This window comes from Setaria viridis, chromosome 2 (assembly GCF_005286985.2).
Source record: "Setaria viridis chromosome 2, Setaria_viridis_v4.0, whole genome shotgun sequence".
NCBI classification, from domain to species: Eukaryota; Viridiplantae; Streptophyta; class Magnoliopsida; order Poales; family Poaceae; genus Setaria; species Setaria viridis.
The window spans coordinates 34,391,477-34,413,956 of NC_048264.2; the positions used below are offsets into that span (position 1 = coordinate 34,391,477).

The window sequence follows — 22,480 nt, forward strand, 5'->3', positions numbered from 1 at the left end:
CATAAAGTTCACCTTAACTGAACAAAACATGAAGGAACGTGTGCGATTTTGCACACAAATGCTTGACAACCTTAGCTTACCAGATGACCCAACATTCAAATCTTTGTACAATGTCATTTACATAGATGAGAAATGGTTTTATAGGACAAAGAAAAACCAAATTTATTACTTGGCGCCGGGCGAAGAGATCCCTCGTAGAGCTGTGAAGAGCAAAAATTTCATTGAAAAGGTGATGTTTCTTGCTGTGACAGCCCGCCCAAGGTTTGAGAATGGTGTATGCACATTTGATGGTAAAATAGGAATTTTTCCCTTCACTAAATTGGAGCCGGCCAAGAGAAAAAGTCCCAATAGGCCGAGAGGTACGAATTTTAATTTTGTTTAAATAGGAGCACTAAGTATAGCAACTCTACTTATCTTGGTTACTCTACTTGCATGCATGGTTGATTACAGGAACCATGGAGGTAAAGGCCATGACATCGATCAACAGAGAAACTATCCGTACGTTTCTAGTCGACAAGGTCTTGCCTGCCGTCAAAGAAAAATGGCCTGCTGAAGAACGAGGACGCCCAATATTCATTCAACAAGACAACGCGAAGACTCACATTGCAGTTGATGACCCGGATTTTTGCCGTGTTGCAAAAGAAGATGGGTGGGATATAAGGTTGACGTGTCAGCCACCCAATTCTCCTGATCTTAATGTTTTGGATCTAGGCTTTTTTGCAGCCTTGCAGGCATTGTTTGAAAAGTCATCTCCGTCAACCATCCAAGAAATTGAGGCTAATGTGGTTAAAGCCTATCTAGAATACCCGGTGGACAGGGCAAATCGTGTGTTCCTTACACTACAAGCATGCACGAGGGAGATTATGCTTGCAAAAGGAGGACAGCATTACAAAATTCCGCATATGAATAAGGGAACATTGGAGAGAACTGGTCAACTTCCAATAAGGCTGCAAGTAGAGAAGGAAATTTATGTAGATGCAGTGCGTTTCATCACTGCATAGCTTACAACATGTCTCTTTTTTGTTTGATCTTCAGCAAACTAGACTGCATGTAATCGATTACATCATGAAAACATTTAGATCATTCATGCAATTCAGGAAAACTAGGAAAAACGATTTTGTACATCATAGGACGGACGATTGCAAGGGCCTTCTCATTTGGTTCCCTTTCTTTTTCTCTTTCGGCAGCAACAGCTGCAGCAATGCTAGCTTCTTCCTCGACGTCCTCAAATGAGTCTGGAACATAGGTGTCGCCGGCTAGTGAGTCAGGGACATACCGAATGCTGTCAAAGTCGATCTCGGCGCCATGATCGACATCGGCCTTGGTCGCGAGCGGATGACCTCCAGATTCACCGTTGGCTTGCTGTTGCATGGAGACGGCATCTTCATAGCTTTTCTTCGCCAGCTGCCGCGCGCGGATGGCACGGACACGAAAGGCTCGAGCGCGGCGGAGCTCTAGCTGCGCTTGCTGCTGCATGCATCGGGCGCGCATGCAACGGGCACTCACGACCTGCCGCTTCGCCATCGTCGGTCAAATGCAAGTGAAGTGGTAAGAGATGAGAAGCCAGCGAGAGATGCATGCAAGGACTACTATTCTGGGTAGATATATGGACTCAGTTAACGCCATAACGTCTAGATTCAACGGGAGGGGAGTGGTACGAGGAGTCCAGCGCTCCAGCAATTAATCCAGCCGCCGATCCAGCGCATGCGCAGCCCCTTGCGCCTAGTATCCGTGGACAAATAGAAAAAGTAGTTGCGCCTAGTATCCGTGGACGGAGGGAGTACTTAATATCTTCATCCAATTGTGATATATTTTAGTTAGTAATTACTCTATAATATTTTCATCCACATTTATAATCTTTAACTTTTCACTTTGCATCGCAGGTATGCGCTTGAATTTGTTTAATGAACCTTAAGTTTGAGATACAATTTTAGCATAGAAATCTATATTCTCATCACTTTATATCTTATAAATGGTGACACACATCATGCGTATAGACCTTAATTATTATATCGTATAACAATAGTGCAAGATATAAACGATTTAGAATCATATATTGCTGTATATTTTAAATTAAGGTTATTTGATTCAAACATAAAGTTACCTCATGTTATTTTTAATAATAGCATGTGTGGGTAATATAGATGCAAATTTAAGGGGTTACTTTAAGTTTTTTAAGTAATAGTGGGAGGCAATTCAGTTGCAAATTAGGGGGTTATTTTATATATTGTTTATAATAGCATAAGTGGGTAATTTTGATGAAGATTAGGGGGTTACTTTAGTTTATTTTTTATAATGGCAGAGGTGGGTAATTTATATATAGATTTAGGGGGTTACTTTAGGCTATTTTCATAATGGCATAGGTGGGTAATTTTTTAGAAAATGTAATAATCCAATGGCTATGATGATTTTAATCTAAATCGGTCAGATGTTTTGTTTTTTTTGAGAATTTCTATGATTTCTCTCTTTTTCTAGAGTGTCCACCTAGAAATCCTAGGTGGCTTCACCTTAAGGCTTCAAAAGGAGCCTCCAATTAGTAATAGTAAGATGGTGAGTAAGGGTTTCTTTCTAGGCAACATATCGTGTGCAAACCAACCAACCTGTGCAAACTTGGAAACTAACAATCAGGACCACTAGATGCTGATCCAATGGATGGGGTAAAAGGTGGGACGATTTTGCGCTTAAGCCCCCCCACCTGCCAGCCTTTATTCCAAAAAAAACCCCTTCCCTCTATTTCCCCATCGCCCTAGGCGTTTCACTGGGCAGGCCGCCGCCACACCCGTCACGCCGTGCGCCCGGTGCCAGTCCCGCCGCTGAGCGCCCGTGTCCCGCCGCCGCCCGGCGCCCGTGTCCCACCGCCACCCCTTCTCCCTCCGCTAACAGTTTTCGATGCCCGATTGCCGCCAGGCAGGTCCATCGTCGCCATCGTGAGTCCTGCCAGCCATCGCGAGTCCCGCCAGGTGAGTTCATTTTTTAAACTACTGGCCAACGTTGATTCCTTTTTTAAACTACTGGCCAACGTTGCCAACGTTGATTCCAGCAGCACAAAAGTAACTCACCTGGTTTTTGTATCGTTCCGCAAGTGTGCCCGATTTCCTTTTCGTTTGATCTGCTACTCCATCTCGTGACCTTGTGTTTGCCTTGCTATCTTGCAGGAGAATGTACCCGGACGGTGCGATGATGCGGAACGACGGCGACAGCGGCATGGCCGCGTGCAGCTCCGCCCACTACATGGACACCGGCTTGGGCGAGACATTGACAGGGAATGACGCGTCAAGTTATGGACAACGAACGGGCATGGACGGCGGACAACAGCAAGAGCTGCAGCAGCCATGGACAGGGAATGACACCCTCTCTAAAGCCGTCGCCGTTGATCCCGCCGTCGTCGGACTTACAGGAAGAAATTTTGAGGCTGCCACCATGGATCATTTGAAGCCTGTGGTTGGAATAATGTTTGATACACTTACAGATGTGGAGAAATTTTACAAATCATATGCACATGATGCTGGTTTCTCTGTTCGTGTTGGTCAGCACAAGAAGCAAAATGATGAAATATTATTCAAGCGGTATTATTGTTCAAGGGAAGGGTACAGAAAGGAGAATGTAAAAAATGTTATTGACGAATCCGGAAAAAAGAGAAAGACACATAATGTGATGGAAACCAGATGTGGTTGTGAGGCACATATTGTTGTCAAGCTTTGCAGTGACAAGAAGTATCAAATAGCTTCAATGGTTGAGGAGCACAGCCATGGTTTTGTGTCACCAGATAAGAGGCATTTGCTAAGATCCAACCGTAATGTTAGTGAGAGAGCAAAGAGTACTTTGTTCAGTTGTCATAAGGCCAGCATTGGCACCTCACAGGCATATAGACTTCTCCATGTAAGTGAGGGTGGATTTCAGAATGTTGGGTGCACGCTGAGGGATTTACAAAACTATTACCGTGACCTCAGGAGCAAAATCAAGGATGCAGATGCACAAATGTTTGTGGCACAACTTGAGCGAAAGAAGGAAGTAAATCCTGCCTTCTTTTATGACTTTATGGTGGATGAACAAGGACGACTTGTTCGTGTGTTTTGGGCAGATGCCTTATGCAGGAAAAACTATAGTGTTTTTGGTGATGTGGTTTCGGTAGATTCAACATACACTACTAACCAATATAACATGATTTTTGTACCATTTACTGGAGTCAATCATCACTTGCAAAGTGTTTTCCTAGGGGCAGCATTCTTGGCAAATGAAAAGATCGAGTCATATGTATGGTTGTTTAACACCTTTCTTAAGGCTATGCGTGGAGTAGCACCTCATCTAATCATAACAGATGAAGATGCGAGCATGAAGGCTGCTATTGCTCAGATTCTACCGGATACAACTCACAGACTTTGCATGTGGCATATCATGGAAAAGGTACCTGAGAAGGTCGGACCCTCTATAAGAGAGGATGAACAGTTCTGGGATAGACTGCACACGTGTGTTTGGGGCTCCGAGACTTCAGATGATTTTGAGTCACAATGGAATTCTATCGTAACAGATTTTGCACTCATGGGAAATGATTGGTTTTCCACAAAGTTTGCCATGCGTCAATCATGGATTCCAGCATACTTTATGGACATACCTCTAGCAGGAATCCTTAGGACTACGTCACGATCGGAGAGTGCAAATTCTTTTTTTAACCGTTTCATTCATCGAAAATTGACCTTTGTTGAGTTTTGGCTAAGGTTTGACACAGCATTGGAGTGCCAGCGCCAAGAGGAGTTGAAAGCTGACAATGCAAGTCTTCACACCACTCCTAAATTAATGACACCATGGGCCATGGAGAAGCAATGTAGTGTGATATATACACATGAAATTTTTAGTAAATTTCAGGAACAAATCGTAGCTGCAAGAGACCATTGCATTATTCAAGGCATTACAGAGTGTGAAGATATAAAAATTGTCACCATCAGTAGTCTATCTGGAAAAGAGCGAGTGGTTCAGTTGAACAAGTCAGACATGTTTGGTAGGTGCTCCTGTAAATTATATGAGTCCTATGGCATCCCGTGCCGTCATATCATACAAGTGCTTAGAGCCGAGAAGAAAAATGAGATACCATCGATTTATATTATGAAGAGATGGGAGAAAAGATGTAAAAGGTTTGTATTGTATAATTTTATTTTTCTATAGCTGTTTTGTAGAATAGTCTTGATCAGATATTCAATTTTACAGGGAACTATTCTTTGATGAAGAAGGTAACCTGCTGGATGAAAAGCCTGAAGATCCTATGGAGGTGGCAATGCGGAAAAAGATTTCAGATTCACGCAACCAGTTTGAAGATCTTATCCAAATGGCTAAGAACTCTGAACAAGGGATGGACTTTTTATTTTCTAGTTTATGCAACCTAGTAGAACCTCTCCAAAAGATCACGCCTGCTACGAGAGTTAATAAACAAGATGAGTATGAATCTTTCCTTGGCAGTAAAATTCCAAATAAAGTCGAGATACATCCACCAAATGATATCAAGTCGAAAGGGAGATGCAAAAGAATTAAGAAGAGCAAGGAGATGAAGGCTGGAAGCAAGGGTAAAGGTAAACGGACGTGTGGAAAATGTAAGCAAGTAGGGGATCATGATGCACGCAATTGCCCAAACAATGTTGTTGGCTGATTTTTCAAGTTCATGTAATCATTTAAGACCTTTTGGAATGCTTGTTGAGTGATATTTCAACTTCATGTACCCATTGAAGACTTTTTGGAATGCTGCTTGTAAACACTTTCATCATAGAGCATATATCATTATACAACATGGACATGGAGTCCACTGCAATTTATTTCATCAGTGCATTTACATAAATATCATTGTATTTACATCCTTACACATAAGTCAGTCATTACACATATTACTGCCTTACACAGAGTACATTCAGATTGCTAATGAATCACTAATTTCATTGCAAATGCAAGACTCAAAGTAACAGCTAGAGGCAGCCCTTCAGGAACAGCAACAACAATAATAGTGTCTGCTGTTACAAAGTAGTTCACTATGGTCAACAATAATCGGCTTCTCAATTTCAGATGGCTTCAGGCTTCATCTCACGTTTCCTTGGTAAAACACGTTTAGTGTTCTCACGTCATAAAACATTTAACCTTAGATTTCCTTGGTAACCACGTTTAGTGTTCTCACGCAGCAGGAATAATTTTAGAAGATCTCTTAACCTTAAAGTTTATAGCTGGCTTGACTCTTTCGTGAATTCCTGTAGAATATTTTATTAGCAACAAGAATATAAAAACAATTAGTAGCTTTTAAGCACGATTACATCCCAAAGCCAACACCTATTCTTCAAAAAAAAAAGCCAACACCTATTCTTCAAAAAAAAAAAGTCAACACCTTTGACAACTTCATGTGAAAGGGTAGGAATATAAATCCCAGCATATGATTCACCAGCTATGTAAAATGGATTTGTCAGGAACTCATGGTAGAGCTGAAACCACTGTTAAGAGTAAAAGAAAAAAGAAGAGAGAAAGAACTCAGGTTTTTGTTCCTCAAGAAGATGATAAATATCCAGAACCAACATGATGAACCTCTACATATACGAATACGATATACCTTGAGAAGAAAAGTATGCAAATCATTAGCAGTCTGAAGGTCGCCAGTTGTATAAGGTTTGGACTTATCCTTCGCGTATGACAGACCAACACCAGCAGGGGAGTCCAAGTATATCACACTAGACACCTGAAACGAAATGGAACAACGCAATTCTCGTTAAGATTATTGAAGAACAGATAGTTTCTGCGCTTACATTATGTAAATAGATCCAACCTTGGACCAGCTGTACGGGTTGCGATGAAGCTTTGGCAGGCTTCGAGCTGACCCTCCTGACTCAAAGTTGAATGGTCCTGAACGAGAAAGCCACAGAGGATGCAGCATCAGTTCCAGATTCAGAAGGCACAAGCTGGTACTGAAAGCTTCCCCTTGTTCCATGCTCCTGAAAGCTTCAAATCATGCTCCTGAAAGCCAGAGGGTACTGAAAGCTTCGAATCATGCTCCATCCTCCTATATTTCCCCTTGTTCCATGCTCCTGAAAGCTGGTACTCTCAAATTATGCTTGTCATAATGCTTCATTTGAATTCTTTATCAAATTATGACAACACAGCTTGCAAACCTGCAGGCTTGCCATCAATCTCGATATCAAAGTAGACCTTGTGGGTGACCTCCGTCAGGTCCTTCTTCGCCTGAAATCCCGATAAATTTTTCCATGACGCATCCATATCGATATCCGTACAGGAAAAAAAACAAATCAGAAGTCAAACACAACAGTTAGCTACTTGTATAGTTGGATCCGTATCTAACAGATTCAGACACCAGCGCAAGCGTCGCAGATAATCAAATCGACGAATAGCTAGAGCAGTAACGCGTACTAATCAGATCAGATCGCGGAAACAAACACGCAGATGGGGAGAAGGAGAAGTGCAAACTATGGGTAGGTGGGCAGGGGACGGACGAGGTTGATGAGAACCTGGGTGAGGCGAGCGTCAGGGCGGCGCTGAGGGCCATGGGCGGCGGCGGCGAGCATGCGGGCGGTGATGGACAGGGGCGGCGCCGGGTGCACGGGCGATCCCTTCGCGTGGCGGCGGCCTGGGTGAAATGGAAGGAAAGGCACGGGGTGATGGGGAAACAGGAGGAGGAACGGAGTTAGAATCGCCGGGGGGTTTTTGGAAAAAAGGCTGGCAGGTGGGGGGCTTAAGCGCAAAATCGTCCCACCTTTCACCCCATCCATTGGATCAGCATCTAGTGGTCCTGATTGTTAGTTTCCAAGTTTGCACAGGTTAGTTAGTTTGCACATGATATGTTGCCTTCTTTCTAACCTTTTTGTTGCAATTAGATTTCATTTGGAAGTTCACATATTGAAAATAGCATGTTCTCATAAAAACATTGTAAACTATTTTGCAAAAGAGAGAAAAAAATATTGATAACAAACTTTCACATTCAAACTTGCTTAGAAATCAGTAGGCATCTTTGAACTTTGAAATAGCCACTCACCGCAACAGCAAGTACCAAACAGAGTCTAAATCAATCGAGATCAAATATATCCTGGTCACATCTTCACTTTGTTCATTCTGATTGAGAGGAATGGAACTACAATGCACACGTCCGACTGACAGATAGCTCAGCAGCGAGCTTTAGGGCCTGTTTGGCTCACCATGTTAAACTTTAGCATCCGTCATATCGAATATTTGATACTAATTAAAAGTATTAAACATAGTCTGATTACAAAATTAATTGCACAGATGGAGTCTAATTCGCGAGACGAATCTATTAAGCCTAATTAGTCCATGATTTGACAATGTGGTGCTACAGTAACCATTTGCTAATGATGGATTAATTAGTCTTAATAGATTCATCTCGTGAATTAGACTCCATCTGTGCAATTAGTTTTGTAATTAGCTCATGTTTAATCCTTCTAATTAGCATCCGAACATCCGATGTGACCCTGCTAAAGTTTATTACCTCATATCGAAATACCCCAAGAGTACTCCAAAAAATTCTTCCCCAAAACTATTATTGGGGGTTCTTCCAAAAAAAAAATCCAAAAAACATATCAATCCACAGCAGATCGCTAATAAATAGCCCCCAATATTTTAAAACAGGCCACGTCATCGTATTGGGCCCATCGGAAGGGACGCATGAGCGTGCGGGAATCAGGATTGGGGGAGGAATGCCAACGCTAAAATATACACGGTGGTAGGTTGTTTTTTAGCGTTGCTAAAAAATTGGGGAAGGTTTGGGTGGACTGTTGGGGTTCGTTTTTTCTCTTTTTTCCCTAAAAAAATATTGGAAGTAAGATTAACAGCCTCTTGAAGTTGCTCTTATTCCCGCACACTCCACGACAGCAACAGCGACCCCATAGACTACAGGCACACACAGCAGCAATCACTCTCTGCAAGCAAACACACCCGGCCCATCCGCAAGACCGCGAACAGATTAAGTGCCATTGGCAACAACGACGCGGCGGCACCAGCTGTAGTTGCTGAAAGAACAGGGGATCGATCGACGATGTGGATGGACCTCGTGACCAGTGGGCGCGGCGATCTTCGTTCCATCTAATACCGCTTCAGGAAGTTCTCTATCCAGTAGCTTGACTGCTTGCGGTAGCGCTTGAGGCCATTGAGGCGGTCGATGAAGATGAGGCCGAAGCGATCCAGGTAGCCGTCGCCCCACTCGAAGCAGTCCATGAATGTCCAGGTGAAGTAGCCCTTGACCTTGACGCCGTTCCTGATGGCGTGGTTCACGAACTGCAGGTGCTTGGAGTGGAACTCGATCCGGTGCCCGTCCTTGAGCGCCTCCTCGAGCGGGATGGAGGCGTTGTTCTCCTCGGCGATGCCGTTCTCCATGACGTAGATGACGGGGTTGTTGTAGCGGCGGGCGGTGTAGAGCAGGAGCTCGCGGAGCCCCGCGGGGTAGTTGAAGAAGATGGACACGAACTCGGGCGGGCCGATGGGCACGCCGTCGCGGTATCCCGAGGTGTTGGCGCGGATGTCGCCGTCGTAGGTCTGCTCGAGCCCGTTGGGCGGCGCCGCCGCCGAGGTGTAGTAGCCGGTGTAGTAGTTGACGCCGATGAAGTCGTAGGAGCCCTTGACGAGTGCCATCTGCTCCGGCGTGAACCGCGGCAGCCGATCACCGAGGTAGCTGGTCATGGTGCCCGGGTACGAGCCGTGCACGATGGTGTCGAGGAACCACCCGTATATGTAGTCGAGGCTGCGCTGCACTGCCTTGCGGTCTTCGGCGGAGTCGGTGTTGGGCACGTACCAGTTGGTCACCACGGTGATGCCGATCTGCCCGCGCTGGGAAGGCTGGTACTTGGCGCGGTAGAGCGCCACGGCCTGCGCGTGGGCGAGGATGATGTTGTGCGTCACGATGTAGGGCTCCCGGGCAGAGTCGCCGGGGAAGCACGACTTGGAGACGTAGGGGGAGCACCGGCCCGGCGCGAACAGGCCCACGGCGTAGCCGCGCTGCGCGTACGTCCACGGCTCGTTGAATGTCGTCCAGTCCTTGACGCGGTCGCCGAACTCCTTGAAGCACACCTCCGCGAAGTCCACGTAGTCTTTGCTGCACGCACGCACCAAAATTGTTTTATAATCGATGGGCAATTAGGAACTTATAATCGATGGTCGATGACAGGTGTTAGTAGAACTGCACGCACACGATGTTTTCACTGAGGAAGCCTTCGTACTTTTCCTCCAGGGCTAGGGGCGTGTCCCAGTGGAAGATGGTGACAAATGGCCTCATCCCTGGCGATGAAAAGGAGATCCTTTTGTTAATGTTATCGACTTATTATCGTTGACAATGGACTTATATATGTAAGCTCCTGCATGCATGGATGAAGATAAATAGGGTGATTAGCCACTTTAAAAGTACCTTTGGCTATGACCTCGTTGATGAGGTTGTTGTAGAAGGCCACACCTTCTTTGTTGATTCCTCCACTCAGGGAACCAGCTGCAGAAAGCAAATGACGATACATAACACAAATGACAAATCTCTGTTACATACGACAGTTATTCGCGACCGGGTGTATGATATGGTATGTGTTGGGAGTTCAGCAAGTGCTTAGTGGTCAGTGCTCACTTGGCAGGATCCTGCTCCAGGCAATGGAGAACCGGAAGGCGTCCATGTTCATGTCCTTGAGGAGTTGCACATCGCCCTGCAAACAGTTCGGTCAGTCTCACTGAGTCACTGTTCGACACATCGTTTTCGAAATGCTCCGACCGAAAGATAGGTCAGTGTCAGTCACCTTGTACCGATGGTACATGTCAAGTGCCACGTCGCCGGTATCGTTGTTCTTGATTTTTCCTGCAATCGTTCACAAGTTTTTTCTAGTGGTCAGAAAGTGGCCGGTTCAGTGCAGAGCTGTTCTCCTGGCAGAGACCGGGAGGAGGGACTTGTGCAGACCTGGGATGTGGGTGAAGTTGTCCCATACGCTAAGCCCTTTGCCTCCTTCATTGTAGGCGCCCTCGTACTGCAAGCCACAAAAAGATGCAAGGCACCAACTTCATCAGGTAACAAGAACTTGCAGGCTTTGCAAATAGCTTGACAGTTAGGAATGTAGAGTGGAAATGCGCTGCGGGCATCTCACCTGGTACGCGGCGGAGCCGGTGCCGAAAACGAAGTCCTTGGGGAAGCTGTACCTGCTGAACTTGGCGTGAGCGCCGCCGCAGGCGAGCACGGCGAGGAGCACAGCGGCGAGGAGCCCCTTCGCCATTCCGGTCCCGACACCCATCCCCGGAGCTGTGGCACCGGAACGGCTGCTGGCTCCTACTGCTGAAGGTGGAGGTGGAGCTGGAGCTGAATTGCTGCAGCACTTCCAGTCCCGGCCGCCATTTATAGACGGGACGAGCTGGAGGTCCCTGCCCCAAACGATTTTTTGCTATCTGGATACCGTCACGGCACACCTGCATTATCGTTATTGGGAGGGAACACGTGTGCGCACTGCAGGTCGACACCGATCGCCGGACCTGGGGACACCGGAAGGGACAGCCCCGGAAGTCACCGATCCGATCCGGTGATCCTCGATGACCCGTGCGGCGACGGACGCGATGGATGAAATGGACGCGGCGGCAAGGTTTTTTTTAATCCACCATGAGGTCCACGCTGGCGCTCTAAACAAATTGTTTACGCCCGTCGCGGGCACGTTTTCGTGATCCGGCTCCGCCTCCTGGCCCCCGCGAAGGCTACCCGCGACCTGCTCCGGCATCGCGCGCGCTGGCTGGCCTGCGGTGATGACTGATTGCTCGCCCGCCCGGCCCCGGCGTCGCGGATCACTGGCGGTGAATGATTGGTGGGCGAGAGATCGGTCATGTCTCGGGTACAGTGGATTCTTGGGGGGTTCAGATGTGCGCGTCGGGGAGTTAAGGTTTGGAATGGAAAGGACAATGATCATGGTCCGATGATGCTGATCTGAGACAGATGATAAGCAACTTCAAAAAGCTGGAAAGGACAATGATCATGGTTCCGATGATGCTGATCTGAGACAGATGATAATAGAAGTTATGGAATGGGTTAGAGCAACTCCAAAAGGCTGCTAATCTTATCCCAATATCTTTTTTAGGAAAAAAGAAAAAAGAACTTCAAGAGTCCATCTAAAACTAAAAAAATTGGTGACGCGAAAAAAACACCCCTCCTCCCGCAAATATTCAAGACCCCCGTCTTTCCCCAATCCATGCCCTCCCCCTCCCCCCCCCCCCCCCCCCCCCCCCCCCCCCCCCCCGCGCGCTTCTTTCCGAGCCGGACGGTGCCGACGGATCCGCCCTCGAAGGCCACGTGGCCGCCGCCGGAGGCGGCGAAGAGCGAGGAGAGGTCGGCGTAGAGGTCAACGACGTGGCGGATGTAGCATGTTCGCTTCAGCTTATAAGCCGGCTGAAAAGCTAAAACAGCTGATTTGTTGTGAGAGAAAAACACTGTTTGGTGGCTGATAAGCCGACTGAATAAGCTGAAGCGAACAGTTGTTATTCAGCTCCCGGATGAGGCCGACGTTGTAGGAGAGGTTGCTGGGCACCTTGGACTCGTGGTTCTGGTTGATCTCGTTGATGAGGACGCGGTTCTGGTCCTGCAGGCTCTGCACGAAGCTCGTCTGGAACGCGTGCAGCACCTTGGTGTCCACGCCGGCGCCGGCGCCGCCGCCGAAACCCGACAGCGTCGTCTTGCCACCCTAGGATGCGCTCCCTCCTCTGCTTCTTTATCAGTAGCTCTGTTGTTGGCTTGCTGCGCGCATGTGCCTGAATTCTTGGCGTCTACTTGAATTTTGGGAGGGCTTGTCAGCTCTGCATAGTCTGCAAATAAGAACGGGGGAAATTGGTGAGAGAACGGGTGATGATGCCTGCCCAGGAACCGGGCGAGCTCCTGGTCCGGGAGGAGGATGCCGGCCACGGCCTCGCGGACGAACGAGTCGGTGACGCGTGGGGTCAGCGACCCGACCTCGATGTCGTCGGCGAGCTGATCCCAGTGGAGCTGCAGGAAGCGGATGGTGCGGAGGAGGCCCGATGCGAAGATGGCGCCCACGCGGAGCATGTCGTGGCGCTAGCACAGCCTGCAGGCCATCTGCGCGTACATGCTCTAGAACATGTCGGCGCAAAGGATGGCGGCCATCGGGCTGGTGTAGTCGTGGTATGGGTCGTAGAGGTCGTCGTCTCCGACTTGATGAAGAGGAAGTAGAGGGCTTTGCCCTTGCCCGGCACATACCTCTAAGCATCAGGTTGTAATCGGAGCATCAGTACAAACTGTGTGTCTTGTTCCATTCGACACCAATTCATCATGCCATATTTTTTCGTGATCCGTAGCGGCAGCAGTGGCGTGGCGAGCACATCGGCCTGGCGCTCGGCAGGCAACCTTGCCGCCGAGGCAGACGGCGGTGGCAACAACGGTCTTGGGCTAGGCCTCAACCTCGGCATCGGGTTCGGGTAGAAAGACGGCAGCAGAAAGGCGGCGCCGGCGGTTGAGGTGGTGCTGACCAAGTGCCTGGAGTGCTCTGAGAGGGGAAGGAAGGTGTCTGGTGTCATGGGTGGGAGGTGGGCAGGCCAAGTAAATGTAAATGGGCCTAATTATGATAACGTGGTCTTTTTTTTAAATTATTAGGGAGTAGGTTTTAGCCCTGCTGTGGCCTTGATATATTTTTGGAGGAAAATTTTTTAGCATAGTCCCCAATACCTTATTTTAGGGAAAAAAATTTTGAGCAACTCTTGGAGTCGGTGGAATTGTTCAAACACCCGAAACGTACGGCCCCAATCGAAAAGAATTTTTTTTTGGAGTGGTCAAATGTAGGCGTAAAAAATGAATGGTGGTTGTATTTTTGTAAGTGTTTCGATTTGGTAATTATATCAAAAGAAATGTAAATCATGGCAATTAGCCCATTAAGCTTGAATTATGTATGACTGATGATTGACACCACAGCATGGCCAAATCACAACAATTCCCACATTTTTACTTTGTATTTGTACCCCTTCCGTCCTCTAGTCCTTCCATCTATAACAATCCTCTATAGGCAAACCTTAGCAATGACGCTCATCCACATATTATAAAACATAGAGCCATCATTCATATGAGCATATTCCCTTTCTAATGTTGTTGTTGCTTCGTTACGGATGAGGAGATAAAAGGAAAGGACAAAAAGAAAAATAGGGGACTCAGATAGTAAGGAGTGGACAGAACAATGGATGGATAATACCGGACCATCATGAAACATGGGCAATTCAATTAGTGGGCCATCTACGAGCGCTTAGGGTCCCTAGACTTGTAATTGTTCGTTAATTATGCATGTTAAAAAAGCATATGGTTAAGGTGTTAATAATCGTATCGTCGTAGTTGGGTGTGATTTTTTTAGACAATGTTAGGTGAGATTAACGGGCATTATTTATACTTTACTAATTATGATGGACAAACTGAAATACGATGAGAAATACAGTATCTGTTCATCTGTTTTACGATAGTCCATTCATTCACGGAGTTCAAGTTTTACATCAAGAAAAACAAGTGGATCGACAAACTAAGTGCAACACCCTAGTTGGTTCAGAAGCTACACGTATGTGCAACTGTATTTTACTAGGAAACAGACAGGCCCACGTCGGTAGCCCCAGGGGGGTGACTTCACGAGTGCGCTGCATGCCCCTCAAACTCAAAGCCTCGAACATTTTTCTGGGTGGGCTCGGTGGGCGTTCTGGCCAAATTTTAGTGGGCTTCCACACTATTAAGTCCAAAGCCTACTTGCAAGTTTTGCAACTTAAAAGAGGAGCCCTGCCTGAAGACTTGCGTTAACATTCTTTTCTGCCAAAGCCTACTTGCAAGTTTTTTAAGTCTTTGTACAATAATATATGTTTTTTTAAACTATCACATCCTCTACAAACCGAGGGTGCATTTATCACTTACCACTGCAAAGACTTAAAAAAAATTAAATACCCAAACTTTATTAAATATCTACCCATGTCCAACAAATATCTCCATCATGAGTAACACAAAGATATAAGCCAAAGGTTATCGAAAGTATATTTTAAATTAGATTAAATGTGTTTAAGACTTTAAATAAGATCACAATCGCAAGGTATATACATATTTATACTGGGAGCGGAGGAAGCCTGGTTGGCTAGCTACTCCATCCGTGAAGTAAGCAGCCTAAATTCAAATCCTGTCAGACGCATCTTCGCTGGAGTGGAAGACGGTCCGACCAGGGTCACCCGTGCCTAGCGTTTCTCATAACGCAAGCGGGGCAGGGGCTACTCTAGCCTCCGACCACTCCCTCCATATTTTACACTGTTTCTACATGCTATACTGTCTTCTTCCAACAATTACAACACACAAATACCACCTAATCAGAAGCATATGTGTCAGGCGTACCGTGTGCAGCTACTCATGTCGATGAAGTCTTTCGATAGGAACCGAGAATAAAATGGTGAAAGAGTAGGAAAGACTAGAAGTGTTATCACAATTACAACAATGCGGCTCCTCAAATCGCGTACGCACCCTCGATCAAAAATGAGCCTCCTTTGTAGTAATGCAATGGGGCTCGGGTCACGGGCACGTGGGGCCTAGTCGCGTCAGCCGAGTCCGTCCGCGGTACTACACGCGCCAACTACCATGGCAGCCAGCCCTTCCATCTCTCCTCCGCGTTCGCCAGAGGATCGCGCACCAGCGGCGGCGCCGGGTCGTGCACTTGGACCCGCCGGCCACAGACACCGCAGGCGCCGCCCACTCCCGGCACGTCCACCGCGGCCACGACGCTGAAGTTGCAGCCGCAGTAGGCGCAGGAGCCGATGACCCGGGCGTCCATCGCGGCCCGCACGGAGCGGCACAGCTCGTCGTCCTCCAGGCCCACCGCCACCTTGCGCCGCTGGGCGAACTCGAGCGCCATGTCCCGGTGGTTGGTGGCGCGCCGGCGGCGGTACATCGCCGCCGAGACCGCGGGCAGCCCGGCGTCCGCGCGGACGCCTTCCACCCACGTCTCCATGAGCGCGCGCACCTTGTCGTCCGCGGGCCGGGAGCACGCCGGGTCGTCCGACGGCGGCGCCCGCACGAACGCCTCGTCGCCGGCGTCAAGGACGTCGTCCCGGTCGTGGCGTTCGTCACCCGTCGTGTCATCCTCCTCCGCCAGACACATCGCAGGCGAACCGACTCGCCGAGGTTTCGATCGTGCCGACTCTCCGTGACCAGTTACAATAAACTTTTTATAGAGCTGCGATCGAGACATCGAGTTGCTGGATCGTGCCGAGAGGTCGACGTGGTATCGCATACAAACGAGTAGAGTTTGGTAGGTACGGAGCAGCCGGCGGCGCAGGGTTTAAGTTTGGAAATCTTTTATAGACCGAGCTAGTACACTTCTAATTCTGGTTCTGTCACGCCGCTACCTTTCTCCGATGGGGATTCGGACTCATCTTCAGCCCGTTCGAAATGCGGAATCACAAATTAATTCGGATCTCCAGTCAAATATCAAGTGTTAGTACAAAGCAGACATGAATTTATGATGGTTCATTGAAGTAGATAAAATTCACCGTAGATATTGAGTTCCAGTCTTCCAGACTAGTAGTAAGCAACAACACGAGAAATAGCAACAGGACACTTGACAATGACAAGCTTCGTCATAACTGAATAATTCAGTTGGCTACGGAGTTCTAGAATCATAGGCTCATCAGGTGTTCGACCGAGTTCATGGACGCAAATGGGCTACACGGGAAGGGGACTCACGACGATCTACCGGCTAGGAATCCCCGTTCCGCCCTGAAAACAGAGTCGGCAAGGTAAGGCGCGCAAAACCAGGGCGCCCACACAGTGCTCCATGTCTCGTGGCGTGGCGACCGGAGAGGCAGGCAGTGCTGGACTGCTGGGGGAAGAAGGCTCCGTGCTTCCGTCCCTACAGGGACCAGTTCATGGCGTTGCTGGAATGGCCGAAGGTGCCGCTGGAGCTGCCGTGGTGGACGTGCGGCGGGTTCGACGGCCCGCTCCCCTGCAGCGCGAGCTCGAGCTCGCCGGAGAAGTGGCCGTGCCCGACCAGGTGCAGGGCGTCCTCGTGATGCTGCACGTTCCTGGATGAGCCCTCCACGTGGCCGCGGGGGCCAGTAGCCCAGGAGCTGGCCGCCGTCGCGTAGCTGCTCGCCATGACGGAGGGCGCCACCGGGGTGCCCTCGAAGGCGCTCGCCGCAGACATTGTTGGGGACCGGTTGTGGCTGGCACTTTCGGTAGTGGCATCCCATGGCTGAGTTGTTGACAGAAGAGAGAGAGCACAGCTGGAGTCGGTGGCAACTCCGGCGACACATCCGCCTGGCGGGAGCTCGAAGGCTGCGGGGAGCACCGAAGAAGGCCCCGCCACCGAGCCGCCATGGCCGATGTACGCGTGGTTGCCGTAGCCCGCAACTGTACTGCGGTGTGGGTGAATTCCCTGGTTCCCTTGCCACTGGATGGTGCCCGGCATCCGGTCGCCCCCGGGCTGGATCGCTGGCCACGCATCCCTCACGCTGCTCGGAACCCTTGGGTACGAGAAGTCCAGCAGGAAGCTTCTGAACCTGCCAGGCTCTGAAGAAACAAGAGATTGCAGAAACAGCAGATTAGCATACGCATTTGAGAAAAAGAAAGAGTATGAGTTCATAACAAGTTGGGGCACTTTATACCTTGAAATGATGCAGCGAGCCGGCCATAGCGTGAAGTGAGAGGTCCAGGTGGTGGCTTCCTCCGGCGCTCGTTGTGACCAATGAGGCGCCGGCGGCAGCTGCGTTTTCCTTGGTCGAATTCAGGTAACTCGTGGAACCTGCGATAAGAGTGAACAGTATAGGTTTACTCACGGTACAAACTCAACAAGTGAATTTACTGAAGCAGGGTCACAAGACAACCTATATAGCATATCAACTACCAGGGTAGCATCACCAAGAAAAGAATTGTCGATAAAATAATTATAGCATCTATAAATCAGCCGAGTTATAATCTAGACTGGAACAATGTCAGGAACTCATAGTTCTCTTCGATGTATACATTATGGCTACAGTGCACAACATCCCTAATTTTTACATAACAAAAGCAGGCTAAGGAATATCCGAGGATCAACCGCAATTTAGGAAAAAGAAAATTTGCAAGCACATGGAAAGAGAGGAATTGTTAACTCAACAACCAAGACTCTGCTACTAACCTGTAAATTAATACCAACTTGCATCAAATGAATAAACATACAAAGCAAGCCACATGTCATGTGAAAAGCTGCGTCGATTCCATACAAGCAGGGCGTGTGTGTTTTCTAATCCTCCTGAACTAGCATTTTTATTCCAAGTATACTAACTATATACAGCGACATTAACCAAAGACACGCCCTTCCATGATTAGATCCATACAACAGGGCCCCCATGAAAAAGATTTAAAAGGTTACCATGTGGGAAGAGCACCTGCAATCATTCACGGGGAGCGGACACGCGTAAAGCCTTAGTAAAGTGATGTGTTTATCAATGAAACAACAGGTTTATATATCAATCAACGGTCAGAACCTTCTCTTTTCCGGCGATTCTAAAGGCTACAGACAGTATGAGTAGGGCCGTTGCACAATCTTTTTCCCTCTCCAAAGAGTTCATCAATGTTCAGCAAAAACAGCAGCATTTAGGACTATGATGCGCGCGTGACCTTACACTTTATACAGATTTGGAGTAAACAAAGGTAAACAACATTATTGACCTAGTACAAGCAAGAACTAGATGTGGTAACGGATGAACTTAAGATTAATTTCCGCATCAACAAAGATAGTACTCTGATCCATTGCATTTTCACCTGTCCCAGCCCTGTTCCCAACTTCTGTTCCATTTCATTTGGGCATTAAATAGTGTCGTACAGGTTCTACAGTACTGTGGCTAGCCAATAGCCATTCAAGTAGGCTACCTACAGTAGAATAAGAAAAAGAGAAATCTAGGCTTCCTATATATGTGCTGCTCAGACAAGATACTCTGAATGTTCACATCTATGTCCCTTACTATTCTGGTCAGATTCCACTTGCTCAAATTTTACATCAACTTGACGCCACCAAACAATTGCGCAGCAACGGTACTCCCAGCACATCCTACCCTATGGATGTCATGTTACCACAATTCCACGAACACATGAGCACAGCAGCAGAAATTTTGTGAACTTGTCAGTAAACACTGTTAAAGTGGTTTAGATGTGTGGAAATCTTCAGAAAACCGTTGTCTTTCGGTTTAGAGAGAGCTAGATGAGCCAATTGCAGAGATTGGCTTCCCAAAGAAAAAATTCCCAAAAGCTACATGTGGCACATCCAGCCACTGAGGATCCTAGCTCCCAAGGTATCACTAGCGGAAGAATAGGCCGAAGCAGCAACTCCACTGGTGACAGGAATGAACAATTTTTCGAACCCAATTTGGGGTGGTACTGGGAGACGGAAGGAGTAAGGAGTTCGAAATTTTGTTTACCTGCTGCACTGCTGGCAGAAGCGCTGCTCGATGCCGGCGACGACGACGCGCGGCGTCTTCGTGTGCATGGAGCACACCTTGTGGCGGCAGTGGTACGGCTTGGCGCCGCTCAGATCCACGCCGCACCCCTCCACCTGGCACCTCGGCGGGGCGGCGGGGGGCGGGCCGCCGGAGGCCACGCCCTTCCCCTTCCTGCCGCCCGCCGCCGCCGCCGCCGCCGTCCCGCTCCCACCGGCAGCCGCGTCCTGCTCGAAGTAGATCTTCTTGCCGAACTTGAGCCCGTGGACATCGTCGCTCCCGCCGCCGTTGCCGCTGCCGCTGCCGCCGGTCTCCATTGCCACCCGCTGCCGTGCTGCGCCCTACGGTTTCGGTTCCCGTTTGCGGCGGCGTGGCTCCCTATCCTAAGCCCGCCCTCCTCTGACCCTCCCCCTCTCTAGCTACTAGAGGGAGGAAGTGCGAGAGGAGAGGGAGGGGCCGAGTGAGGGAGAGGGAAAGAAAGCTCAGCGCGAGGAGGGAGGGAGGGAGAAGCAGGCGACAACAGTGGTGGCGCCGCCCTTAAAATAACGCTTTCGCGTGTGTGGTGCAGTGTGCGCGCGTGTGCGCCTGTGTGGTGTGCTGCCGTCCCTTTCCTTTCCTCCCGCTCCCGCTCCAGCTCGCCAGCGTACACGCACTCCCACTCGGCTCCCTCCCAGTCCCCAGTCCCCAGAGGCCAGAGTCCCAGGCTCCCAGCCGGAGCAGCTGCTACACCCTAGCTCCACTACCGCACCACCACGCCACGCTCCTCTTTCCTCGCGCCGAGGCCACTGTTCCACGCGGCTACGCTACGCGCCTCCCCTACTTGCTCGGTCTCCCTTGCCGGCCGCCGCGCCTTATATAGCGCGCGCATGTTGGAGTGGTGGTAAAGTCCGGCCCCCCGATCCGGCCGTCTTAATAATTCGGCGCACAGTGGCTGCCTCCGGCGATCCCATCACGCGCGCGCGCAGGGGGGCCGGACGGGAGGGCCCGTCAAGTGTGCCGTCGACGGTGACGCGGGCCGGGGCGCGCGAACAGGGCGCCCCGGCCGGCCGGCCGGCCACACGGGGCCTCCGGCCTGTGACATGAACAGGCACCGGCAGCTAGCGCGCGCCAGCACTGTGCCGCGGCAGCGCTGTGCGCGCAACAGTGGCTGGCTGACGGACCCGTCGATGTAGAGGTAGCCAGCCGTGTGCCTGCCCGCTGAGCCCGTACTGCGTCTCCTGCGTCGGGGCCCTGCCCTCCCCTCCCCTCCCCCACCGCTCGCCCGCCTCGCTTGCTAGTTTGCTACGTCCACACCGGCCGCACCGCACCGCACGGCGGCGTACGTGCGATCAGGGTCAAGTCCATCAAACCGGGCCGACGAATGAACAGGGCGGCAGAGGCAGGCGCGCTCGTGCGCGCGTGGCCATTGGCCGGCGCCAGCAGCTGCCACTGCTCACTCTCGCAGCGGGCGTGGTGGACTATTGATGGCGGATGGTGGTGGTGGCGGGTCCGGCCGGCGAACGACGGTGGCTCCTATAATTGAGGAGGTGAGGCTGCTCGCTCAGCCGCTGGATATTTTACGGTTTAAATCAGGCCTCAGGGGGCTTTCGATTTGGTCTAACGTGGAGAGGTAGAGTACAACCTTTTTATTCTGGCTAGAGGGCTAGTACAGGATTCAATGGCATCAAGTACTATGCTCGTCGTTCTTATTGTAAGACCTAGATATAGGATTTGTCACAACTTTTTATTTAATTTGTATGAGGGTACCTTCCTTAAAGATCACATCACATGATTGTCCGTTGTACTCACGTTGCTAATTTTTTTTTTCTTATAAGAGTACTTCGCAAGTATATATATATTTTTTTAAAAGGGTAGAAAGTATGTTATCTACCACCTCGCGATCACATATAAAACTATATCTTGCATATGTCTACATATGTTATCTTATATTGTGATATACACTTTTCACATGCGAGTTCTTTTTCTTCAAACGTGGTAAAATACCTATTTGGACGTCGGATACAAGCATTACTCCTTTTAGTGTAGCATTGGTGCAACCGTATCTAATACAACTGTTCTAGCTTAGTGGTCTAGAAGACACATCCACAAACTATTTATACGTAACAGTGACCGCAGACTGCCGCATCACATGATGCGAACAGAGGAAAGATGAGATGAAGCCTACTGTGATCTGATACATTTTCGATTAGAAAATTTCCAACTTGTTTTTTAAAAAAAATCTCTATTTTTTGTCAAGTAGTTACTTGTTTGTATTCCTCATATCATGGACGTGAAAATCTTGTATATTTCACTGGCAACATGTCACTGGTAGCTTTTGAACCTTGATTCGGATTTGGAGTTCGTTCAACTGAAAACTTATGAATTCGAATTTGTCCGATGGCAATACAAAAGTCCCCAATTCCGTCCCCTTCATCCATGCATGCCGTTGGTTTTTCATATCATGTGCACGCAGCCTCGTCCACAAAAATATAAAGGAGCAGGTACCATTAGCACAGTCTTCGGCGAGACATAACAAAACGGAAGGGTTACATGGGGGCATGGGTCGATGGACGTTCTTGGCCTCTAGCCTCCCCCCGCTTTTGAGCTCGACAAGACGTCTCTTGCCATAGTTTAACCGCTGGTCTAGCCCCCGGGTCAGGGCGTGCCTTGGCGTGTTCGGATTGGTGGAGAATCTCTCTCTGAGCGCCCGCGCGAGCTCCTTTTTTTAGGGCTCAAAAGCTCGCAGCAGGGAGCTTTGGATTTGCCTCAAAATGCCCCAACTGATTGGCATGGGGCTCCGTGCTCGCTCACTACTCTCCCGTAGCAGCAGTAGGCGGGGGCACTATTTTATGCAACTTGCTTGCCTCTTTGAAAGCCTGAACCGCTAGCTGCTGCTGGTGCCCATGCATGCCACCTTTCTGAAGACTGGAGTTGGCAACAGGGGGTATTCATGCACAGGAGCACGCCCCGAGTATATACTAAGAGCTGCCAAGTACACATGATGAGTGCACTCGTGCAGCTAAACAAAAGTGCAGGGACCATATGCACAGAAGGAAGAATTAGAACAGTAGGAGGGGTT

At 49.1% G+C, this 22,480-nt stretch overlaps 5 protein-coding genes across 5 annotated transcripts; 1 reads left to right on the top strand and 4 right to left on the bottom strand.

The window, feature by feature from the left end:
• The first annotated feature begins 3,177 nt into the window (after positions 1-3,177).
• Positions 3,178-5,945, top strand: LOC140221924 (protein FAR1-RELATED SEQUENCE 5-like). The gene is made up of 3 exons (XM_072291878.1): positions 3,178-5,129; positions 5,203-5,561; positions 5,887-5,945. Exons 1-3 carry the CDS (start codon positions 3,178-3,180, stop codon positions 5,943-5,945), a joined length of 2,370 nt encoding a protein of 789 aa, XP_072147979.1.
• On the bottom strand, positions 5,767-7,446 carry LOC117846401 (serine carboxypeptidase 1). The gene is made up of 4 exons (XM_072291970.1): positions 6,791-7,446; positions 6,578-6,703; positions 6,359-6,461; positions 5,767-6,224 (listed from the first exon to the last, which is right to left on the bottom strand). The coding sequence occupies exons 1-4, from the start codon at positions 6,950-6,952 to the stop codon at positions 6,151-6,153; spliced, it is 465 nt and encodes a 154-aa protein (XP_072148071.1). The 5' UTR covers positions 6,953-7,446; the 3' UTR covers positions 5,767-6,150.
• A 1,364-nt stretch (positions 7,447-8,810) lies between these two features.
• LOC117842068 (beta-glucosidase 30) lies at positions 8,811-11,352 on the bottom strand. Its single transcript, XM_034722417.2, has 7 exons — positions 11,103-11,352; positions 10,919-10,985; positions 10,761-10,819; positions 10,595-10,670; positions 10,388-10,465; positions 10,173-10,260; positions 8,811-10,078 (listed from the first exon to the last, which is right to left on the bottom strand). Exons 1-7 carry the CDS (start codon positions 11,244-11,246, stop codon positions 9,073-9,075), a joined length of 1,518 nt encoding a protein of 505 aa, XP_034578308.1. The 5' UTR covers positions 11,247-11,352; the 3' UTR covers positions 8,811-9,072.
• Positions 11,353-11,969: 617 nt separating this feature from the next.
• LOC117844312 (uncharacterized) lies at positions 11,970-13,033 on the bottom strand. The gene is made up of 4 exons (XM_072291879.1): positions 12,761-13,033; positions 12,470-12,674; positions 12,240-12,354; positions 11,970-11,991 (listed from the first exon to the last, which is right to left on the bottom strand). The coding sequence occupies exons 1-4, from the start codon at positions 13,031-13,033 to the stop codon at positions 11,970-11,972; spliced, it is 615 nt and encodes a 204-aa protein (XP_072147980.1).
• A 3,425-nt stretch (positions 13,034-16,458) lies between these two features.
• Positions 16,459-20,252, bottom strand: LOC117841930 (squamosa promoter-binding-like protein 17). The gene is made up of 3 exons (XM_034722254.2): positions 19,405-20,252; positions 17,614-17,750; positions 16,459-17,518 (listed from the first exon to the last, which is right to left on the bottom strand). Exons 1-3 carry the CDS (start codon positions 19,737-19,739, stop codon positions 16,860-16,862), a joined length of 1,131 nt encoding a protein of 376 aa, XP_034578145.1. The 5' UTR covers positions 19,740-20,252; the 3' UTR covers positions 16,459-16,859.
• Positions 20,253-22,480: the final 2,228 nt, after the last annotated feature.